At 36.7% G+C, this 9741-nt stretch overlaps 2 protein-coding genes across 4 annotated transcripts; both read right to left on the reverse strand.

Annotated features, from left to right (window-relative positions):
• Positions 1–7: 7 nt before the first annotated feature.
• LOC106177866 (uncharacterized) lies at positions 8–5016 on the reverse strand. 3 transcript variants are annotated; one of them, XM_087013763.1, is made up of 5 exons: positions 4878–5016; positions 2550–2761; positions 1915–2124; positions 1471–1640; positions 8–1071 (listed from the first exon to the last, which is right to left on the reverse strand). In XM_087013763.1, the coding sequence occupies exons 2-5, from the start codon at positions 2706–2708 to the stop codon at positions 669–671; spliced, it is 942 nt and encodes a 313-aa protein (XP_086869889.1). In that variant the 5' UTR covers positions 2709–2761; positions 4878–5016; the 3' UTR covers positions 8–668. The 3 variants fall into 3 exon arrangements, with proteins under 3 accessions (XP_086869889.1, XP_086869887.1, XP_086869888.1); XM_087013761.1 differs by lacking the exon at positions 4878–5016 and adding an exon at positions 3209–3275; XM_087013762.1 differs by lacking the exon at positions 4878–5016 and adding an exon at positions 3209–3236 and having other exon boundaries at positions 2550–2771.
• On the reverse strand, positions 4880–9712 carry LOC106177867 (RNA-binding protein 45). Its single transcript, XM_087013764.1, has 10 exons — positions 9507–9712; positions 8873–8970; positions 8612–8737; positions 8148–8274; positions 7641–7913; positions 6939–7088; positions 6419–6551; positions 5919–6009; positions 5329–5578; positions 4880–5048 (listed from the first exon to the last, which is right to left on the reverse strand). The coding sequence occupies exons 1-10, from the start codon at positions 9661–9663 to the stop codon at positions 4888–4890; spliced, it is 1566 nt and encodes a 521-aa protein (XP_086869890.1). The 5' UTR covers positions 9664–9712; the 3' UTR covers positions 4880–4887.
• Positions 9713–9741: the final 29 nt, after the last annotated feature.

The raw sequence follows: 9741 nt of genomic DNA on the forward strand, positions 1-9741 counted from the left end.
ACACTGATATCATTACTTAAGTAAAATATATATTTTGCATACAAATATCTTGCGTAGTATAAATATTTTAATGTTTTTCACATACTTCAAATGTATGTAAATGCTATATATTTTGACTTCAAAACTAGATGTTAATTTTAAAATAAAATAACAAAGAAATACCAAGGTCCCAGATATTGCCAGTCACTTTTTCTTAGACAGTGACTATTCAAAGAGAGCATTCCGCTTGAAAATAAAGCAAACAAAGACATGAATATCAAAATTATATGATTTCCTTATAGGGTTGCACTCTTAATTTGTAGTAACTTCAACTTGAGCATATAAAAATCTCTGCTAGAGCTAGACCTACAGATAATTTACTTCAACTGGAAGGAATGAAAAATATTCCAAGAACATTTGTCAATTTTCCACTGATCTGATTGAGAACACTGCTGTAAGTAAAATATTTCTGTTATTTAACTAAAACAACTTAAAGGGCGTTCTCAAAATTGCCCTATCACAGTCATAATTTAATAACAAGAAGGAATGTAAGATTTTGCCTTGAAGTTCAAACATTTAGTGTTCTTGAAAGACTAGACTATTAACTGCTTGAATACGAGAACCCCTTATTTATCTAACAAAACAATTTGTTCACACTTCAAAAATTATAAGTGTTTTATTTTTTTGACTCAATATTTGTTTTCAAAAGGATCTCCTCCAATGATAGGAAACAAAGGGAGCAGAATTTCATGTAACTTCTTGGCACACAATTGCGTTGTCGTAGACATGAACCTTATAACACAGCCTGTGACTGGTCCATTCTTGGCCTCCAAACTTCTTGCTACTTTAAGAGGACTTATAGAAAATACAGTAGTATTATCATATCGAGCACCATAAGTTTTTGACTTTCCAAGTTCAATGAGCAAGTTCCTGTTAAATTCCTGCAATTTTGGTCCACATATTACCATTACTCCTGCCACGCTGTACTGTCCCATGCCTTGTTTTATGGTTAACCAGGGTGTATCCTGTAAGCACTGAGAGTCTCTGAAGATGAGTTGGTCACTGTAATGGACACTGACAGTACTGTGGTATCTGAAAATATATGATGGTTCACATTTACATGCTTGATTTTTTGGGAAAATGCTTTTAAACTCCAAGACCAATTTTTGTCTTAACTGACCTCACATATAGCATTAGTAGTTTACTTTAAATAGTGTTAGCATCATTTCCATCAAATGAAAATGCTTGATATTTTAGACCAACTGTTCACTTAGTCAAATATACCACTATAAAATTGAAACAGGGCAAATATTATTCAAGTTTACATTAACTTTCAGTCTTAAGTCATAAAGTAAAACATAAGGCAATTAACAACAAATAAATTAACTTAATTAATTCAATGTGAAAAACAATTACCACATTTTCAAAAGTTTCACATATCTTCAAAAATGTTCTACTTAATCAAACAAAATATGGTTCTGATAATGTTACTTTTTGAAGTCCCAGCATTCTCCTCTGGCCATTCTACCTGAAGTGTACCAATCCAGAAGCACCAGGTTACTGTCTGTTGCCATGGTAACCAGCTGTGTCTGCTCATAGATGGCGTCCTTGTAGCAGACAATGGGATCAGGGAGAACGAACAGCAGAGATCCTGCCTGAACCTGGAAGATTTATTAATAACAAACTGAAATTATTTCTATTATACCACAGTATCTTTAGTACAGTATCTCAAAGTAATCTCTCTTTTTTAAGTTTCACTGTATTTCTAATTCAAAATTTTAAGGTGAAATTAAATCTTTATTTGACAGGGTTGACTTGTTGCATGTGTGTTTCTCATGTCTAACTTGCACTGATGAGACACAATGATAGATATTAAATTATTTAACTGGAGAACATTTCGGGTAATTTTGTCAGGCAAATATCCTAAAATCTTACCTCATACTTAAACTGCTGTCTGGTCACCCTTCCATCCAGGCAGTGGTAGACTTTAGTGGAGGACTGTGTGGTCATCATCACTGCTATTCCTTCCTCTACACACACTTCCAGATTGACCTGGTCACCTCCCACCAGCCCTCCGCCATAGGATATAGCATACAGCCATTTACACTGACTGGCACTGGCATGTTCTGGTAGTAGCAGTTTCAGCTGGAAGGAAATTGTGAGACTTATGAGATGTTGACTATAATATATAACTATAATATATAACGTGAGAGAGTGAGAAAAGGGAGAGAGAAGATTGTAGTGTATGTTAATTTGAAATGTGAGTTATGATATAAAAAACCTATACTATACAAAATTTTACACAAGACAAGATCTCTAGAAATCGCCAGTTTGTCAGTGGTAAACATATGAAGCCAATAAGTCTCCTTCACCGAGTTACAGAAATTGTGTATCAGTTTTATTTTTACGAACTGAACTTTATGCCAAAAAGAGTACTTAACATACAAGAAGCAGAGACACACACCTTTTTTATTCCATTCATTTATAAGTTGCTTATTCACTCTCTCATTTAATAATATCTTCTTATTTACTCATATATTGACCATCTCATCTAAACATCGTTTACTTACTGGATAAGTGTAATACAGCGTGGTAGCCTGACAAGGCTTGAATTCAGCCTCCACCCCTGACCTCTGGTCACCACTGTACAAACTGTAGTTAGAGGACACTGCAAACCTGACCTCTCCCTGAGCTGTGACTGCCTGGCGGTCAGTCAGAGTGGACGACATCTCGGCTAGCTACTGGGTGTGCTGGTCAGCTCATTGTGTCGGCTGAATTTATGCTATAAAAGACTGAACATCATTAAATTAAATACCTCATAACCACATAATAAACAAATAAACAAAATACTGAAAAATGTATGAGTTAATGTCTGCTAATTAAACTTCAAAATAAACTGCACGTACTGTACACCTTATTCTGGAGATGCGTCTTCAAACACTGTGCCTATAAGTGCATAGTCAGAGGAACACGTGAATAATTGTATCCACAGGGTATCATGACAAGTCAATGTTCTAGTTATATTCACTATACCCCTCCCCTCCAACACAAAAATATATATCCGTCTTTCCTTTAGCCTCTGAGCTTTGCTAAAAAATCAAAACTTATGTCCAGATTTGTGCAAAATGTCAAACTGGCATTTTATGGACAACTTCAAATTCCCCACCCCCATTTAACTATACAGCTCTAAAGCTACATGTTAATTTGAAACAAGAATCAGTTTACATACCAGACATGAAAACAAGGTATCAGCTGCACATGTAGCTTACCACCTGACCTTGACCCATATATAGGTCACATACAGGCCATTGTGTTGTGTGAGCACAACTAACGCAATGGCGGGTGAAACAGTCTCTGTTACTTTTTTTTCAATGATGCGTTTTAATTAATGGTTTGAAATTGCATAAAAATAGATAATTATATTTGTCTTTTTTTCGTCGTGACAGTGTCACCAAATACGTTTGCAAACTTGCAGTTACAGATGTCCACTTCTTGAATTTATTGTAAAATAGGACTGGATTGTTGAAAATAATTGAAAATCAGATTCCCAATATATTTACTCCTTTCCATGATCTAAGCAGGAAAGCGTGTTAATTTTTTGGTTTATTTACAATTAGTATCATACATATTCATGATATGCTGCTTCATTTTCAACATTTTTCTTCATAAATTTGCCTCAGAATATATGTATACTTCAGAAGAAAAAAGGAGCATATTTTAAAAGCATACCACTCCAGTCGTGATATAACTGGTAAGAAGACAGTTGTAACTTTGCGTCTGTTTTCATTTGTCAGAATAATCTATCAGTCATTAGAAAGAGTGAAAGTTATGCTCCATGATACTGCACAATCTTCTTGTGAGTTCTAAGTCATGATAAATCTTGCTAATTTAATAGGCTATTATAGGTCCAAGGTCTGTCAAATTGTTGTTAGGTTTTGTATCACTGTAGATGATCAGGTTTGTTTATTGTAACTTTTACTATTGTTCACCTCCCATACTGGGTCTGTGCGATAACATGTATAGCTATGCTGTAAATGTAATGAACCTGTCACATGTATAACAAATCTATAGCGCTGTTGAAGATAATGTCCCGTAGCACAAAATTTTTCCAGTGTCATCCACTGTAACTGTCTCAAGTTAACACAGACATTTATTTACATGTAGTCAGTATATGTCACTTCTGCGATGTCCACTTGCTGCGGCCATGACATGTCACGTTTCTGTTACTGATCTGCTAGTGTCTTGTTGCCAGGCAACCTCCCCGCTTGACAATGTTTGTCACAATACTGTTGACATTCTGTCTCACTGTCTGTGTCACTGCTGCAACAGTACTGTTATTGTTACTGTATTGTACACCTGTCCATCATCAGTACTTGTCTTGTTATCAAGTCCTGATTTACAGTCAGTCTGTAACTAGAAATACAGCAAAAAAGAAGGGTAAAATGCATCAATCTAGATGGACTACAGTCAGTTTGCTGTTTTAAGAAAATAACAAAACCAGTCACCCCCTCCCCTCAGCCATTTATCAGATGTACAGGATCATGCCTCCCATTTCACTTTTTTTTTTTGTACATTAAACCCCTAAAAACTACTCGCCCATCTTGAAATCCAAATGATTTTGGGTTGTAAGAAACAGCAACAAAAAACACTTGGTGGCTTTATGCCTAGGGCTGCTTAAGGCAGAAAACTGCCAAAGAAAAGAATTTCAACAAGAATTTAAAAAATATATATATGCCTGCAATATAAAATTACAAAGAAGGCTGACACTTGCTCTGTACTGGGAAAAGGGGAGGGTGGGGGATAATGCTTCATCCAAAAAAATTAAAAAGAAAAAAGTCTTTGCACACTTTCCCCCCTTTCCAAAGAATTATGTGAAAACCTGTGCAGTTTTAACTCACCACAGCTGCTCTAGGTTCGGGGTCTCTTGGATGAAGGAGCGCCCTCTTCAGGCTGGGGTTCTGCCTCCATGACTTTGAGAAGCATGCCACAGACCTCCTGCTTGTGGAGGACACGCATGGCTTCATTGGCACTTTCCTCACTCCCATACTTCGCAAATCCACAAGTACGTCCTGAATAACAACATTTATTATTAACGAAAAAAAAAAAGCCCGAAATATTATCCAATTTGAAAATTTCTTCATTTTGCAGACATGTTAAAACAAACAAGACTGAAGTATTCTGAAAACTTTGTAGAATGACATCTTTATGAAAAAAAGAAACAAGAAAAGAAGAAAAACAACAACATAAACAGAAGATTTCCTCTACCTATATCTCTATCCAAAATAATTTTTGATAGAGGAGCAAAAATTTAGAGCCTCCACAACAAACCAAATAAAAAATCTGCCTCACCCCTCATCATGTAAGCATCAATCAAGTTCCCAAACCGAGAGAACAAGTCGGTGATGATGAAGTCCGGCAGTGGATCCGGCTGACTGACAATGAACAGTCTCTTGGCAACCGGAGTGGACTCCAAGATCAGGGGCTGTTTGGCGGGTAGTTTGGCACTGCAGTAGGAACCATCTTCATCAACCTTGGGCTGCAGCTGTTCAAACAGATTGGGTGGAACCACCATCCCTGCTTGCCTCAACAGGTTGGTGGCCTGTAGGGGGAGACAGGTCAAAGGTTACTCAATACAAGCCCAGTGTAGGGTTTTTATCTTTTAAAGATGCATGTTACGTAATAACTTATGTCAAATCATTGTCAGTGAACCAAATTAAATGTTTGAGTATGACTTAAAGTAAAACCAAAGATTTTTTCATTATATTATTTCCCTTTTCCAGTTAAATTTTCTTCCTTTCTGTGCCTTCTGGACTAGAGGTTGGGGGAAAATTTTCCTTTCCTTTCCAAAAATAAATCAATTAATAAAGAAATTGATCCATGCAAGGTTGTGGTGGTATGCGGGGGGAAGAGATTCTCAGGACCTGAGGGGAACAAGTTACCTGCATCACAGAGCTGATCATCCCAGCGTGATCCATCTTTTTATTACTGCCAGCAGGGGTCACTCCTGTAGGGCTCACACTGGCCAGAGCACTGGAATAATAATAATAATAATAATAATAATAATAATAATAATATTTATTATTTATAATAATAACGTTAATAGTCATGTCAAAACTTAAAAGGCAACTCCACAGATTTTCCTGCATATATGGATTTTCCTGGGGAAATAAGTAACTTTCTTGTACTCACGAATCATGTTTATCTATACCTTTCTGCAATGGGAATCAATGTAAAAGTTAATTTAGTTTAAAATGACTGGCCAGTCATTGCAACCAGCAACCATTTTCCTATAAGGTTCTTATGTAAATATCAACACCAGGTATGCTCCAGAAATAAATGATTTTAAGAGGATTATGCAGCAAGCTTTCAAGTGAGTCGGCCATGTTTGATCCAAGTATCTGTTAGTCCTCTAATCAACTTGCTCTGAATGCACCCTTACCCTGTAGATTCACTGGGCTGACCATCAGTCATTCTCACGGTTAGCGGGCAGCCTGGGGGGTACTCCAGGTTATTCAGGTGATCCAGAGCCCACGCCGCACATTGAGGGGAGGCGTATTTTACATAGGCAGTCCCTGGAAAATTTTGAAAATCATTGCCCAAACCTTAACATAAATAGGATGCTAATGGGATTAATAAATATTTCTTTACGCCAGGTTAATACTATTAAGAGGAACTTATGTTCAGCCAGCATATTCTAGATAAAAAGAGTGTCACCTGGGAAAAAAGAATAATGGCGTAAATTCACCGCTGTGGCAGAACTAGTTCTTATTAAAAGTCAAAACATTTTGATGAATTTTAAACAGATTTATAATGAAATTGTAAAGCTCTATTATGCAAAAGTAAGAAAAGTAAAATAATTATAATAATGATCATAAAGCTCATAAGTATAAAATACAGCCTGTCAGTAACTTAACATATTTCAATACTATAAAACATAAAATCTTCAATTCAGGTATTACCTGTTCCCTGGTTAAAATCGCAGTATTCTAACTGCGGCACCATGTTACAGAGAGCGTGCATCTGTTGGGCCGTGACCTGCATTGAGGCTATAATCTGGAGTCTAACGCCACCTGCTGGGCTGTAGCTGCTCTGGATACTTTCTAATGGACCTGAAGTATGAATATTTATCTGCACTGACAGCACTGCACTGTAAGCATAGGCACAAATTTGGTAGACTTAAAGTCAGATATTTTATTTTCTACAAAACCTTGCATACTCGAATGGTTTAGCATTATTTAACCCAAAGCTGAGCAATCTGTCGCATTGGTCACTGAATCACCAAGAGACCTAGAAATAAGTGTCTGAAAGTTTTGTAAAAAAAAAAAAATCAAATTTACCATCTATAGTGAGAAAAATCAACGGACGATAGCTTTGGAAAAACAGTCTGTGCTTTGGTTACATATGAATTTATTGACAGCTATCACAGTAAAAACTTGAAAATTTAGTCTTGAAAATTTTATCAAAGATAATTCTCCACCAACATAACTTTTTTCACTAAGTCTTGAAAAATTCATCAAACTCTTACGATTTTGAAAAGTTTGTCAAATAATATGGCCCAGTCAGATTCAGGCATTTAAAAAAAAATTCAAGTTTATCATAGTTTCTCACCATAGCTCAGCTATTATTAAACATGATCTCAATCACTGGCAGCTCAGAATTACCTCTGCTTGTCATAGAGGGTTCTGGAAATCTCCTTCCACCGTCATAAACATCCTCTCTTTGTGCAAATCTACCATCAAAGTCTCTGTCAGGGCCGCCATATCTGGAGTCTCGTCCCATCCCCCCAAAACCACCCCCACCCCCGCGGCTCTCCCTCCCCATGTCAACAAACCCTTCACTGTACGAATCCCTGTCGTAGGACCTAGACCCCCTACTGTCGCGTCTGGCCCGGTCATCTCGACTGGACTTTGGCTCAGCAAAGACTGCTTTAAATCCTACAGAGTACATGAATATATATCTTCATATATATATATATATATATATCTTTATATCACACAGAGTAAATGAATATATATAATATTATATATAATTTTATATTATATATAGAGTACATGTATATCTTTAAATCCTACAGAGTACAAGCGTATGAGAATTAGTTCAGAGTTGGATCTATATGTAAAAACAATAGTTTCATTAATAATGAGCCCTAAGACAGTGGTAGTACTCACTGGATTCACAGTTTTCCAAGGCCAGTGCACAGTGATAGGCTTTATAGTACTTAACATAGGCCAGACCTTTACTCCGCTGGGTGTCTTGGTGCCTGACAATTCTCACGTACTCTATGTCGCCCCATTTCTGCTCAAGATAACAACAACAGTTGAGTTTTCATATCATAAAATCTTTTTAGTAGCATTATTTGTAAACTGACATGACTTCAGTAATTAACTTCAATTTTTTACCAGGCTGTCTTTTTTCCCCATTTTTTTTTTAAATTTTATATTTCTGGGATATACGGAGCTTCAAATCAATTAATATTTAGACTGCTGATAGATTCACCTGACATACATGATACGTCACATGATACGTGGTATTCTAGAATCAAATTTGAACTAAATTTTTATAAAAAATACAATTCTTTTAAGTCTTGAAATTGTATGAAAAAAGTGTTAGATAATAAATAACAATTTCTTACACCAAAAATCTCCCTAATATCACTCTCCGTGTACTCAGTGGGCACCATGATGAAGATCCTCAGACCTTTCTCTTCTTCATTCGTCTCCCTTGTGGACCCATGCTCTCGTTTACTGGCTATCATAACCTGAAAAAATACAAAACCATGGTTATGATGAGCTCTACTGGTATATGTCTGTCTGTCTGACTGTCTGTCTGCTGTATATCTACTTCTCATTTTTACTTTCTTTACTTTAAAAAACAATCCTGCTTAATATCTCACCTTGAGAGGTTTTGGGTCATCTGGCAGTGTTCTTCCGTTCAGTTCCTCCATGGCCAGAGCTGCCTCTGATGCCTTGGAGAACTTGATGTATGCAACACCTGCCACAAAAGAAAAAAACAACATTTTTATTAATATATATGTCCTGTGATCTAAAGCAATATATCAAAATGCTCCAAACATGTACTAGTACCGAAATCAAAACACATACTCTTCAACAAATAAATACCCCAGTAAGTAATAAAAATAAACCATACTTAAATAAGGTAATATAGCAGACGCCATCATATATGTATATATATGGTTGTACTCCATCCCCAATTTTAAACATATGACAAGCGTAAGTATGAACCCTGTTCAGAGAGAGTTATGTGTGTGTGGGGCGGGGGAGGGGGGGGGTACTCATTATAGTGTGTATACCTGTACAGTATGTTTCCTTGTTGATCTGCAGCTAGGTGAATGCACGTCAATTAACTAATTCGTCAAACAATAATTGAATGTGGCTTCATCTCAAAGCAAACAGCATCATTACCTCAGTGTGGTGCTCTGTTCTGCTTCTTGCCCGGAACATGCAATTTACTGAATCACAACTAGGTTCAGTGACAGTGGTTAAAGAAACCATTGAAAAGCCGCTCACCTTTTTCTTTATTACTTTGCCGATCTTTGACAACCCAAATGTCTTCAATGGTTCCATATTTTTCGAATGCTTTTCTGAGCATGGGTTCAGTGACGCCTTTTGCACAGAGCACAAATAACCGGCTATTTGCCGGCGTGTCTCGTGCCACTCGATGCATTTCGACCGATTTTGGATCGCCTCTCTGAAAATACACACTTTGCGCGTAAAAACGTGTACAGTAGCAGTAACGATAAAC

This window comes from Lingula anatina, chromosome 5 (genome assembly GCF_051362555.1).
Source record: "Lingula anatina isolate TDL-2025a chromosome 5, LinAna3.0, whole genome shotgun sequence".
Classification (NCBI taxonomy): Eukaryota; Metazoa; Brachiopoda; class Lingulata; order Lingulida; family Lingulidae; genus Lingula; species Lingula anatina.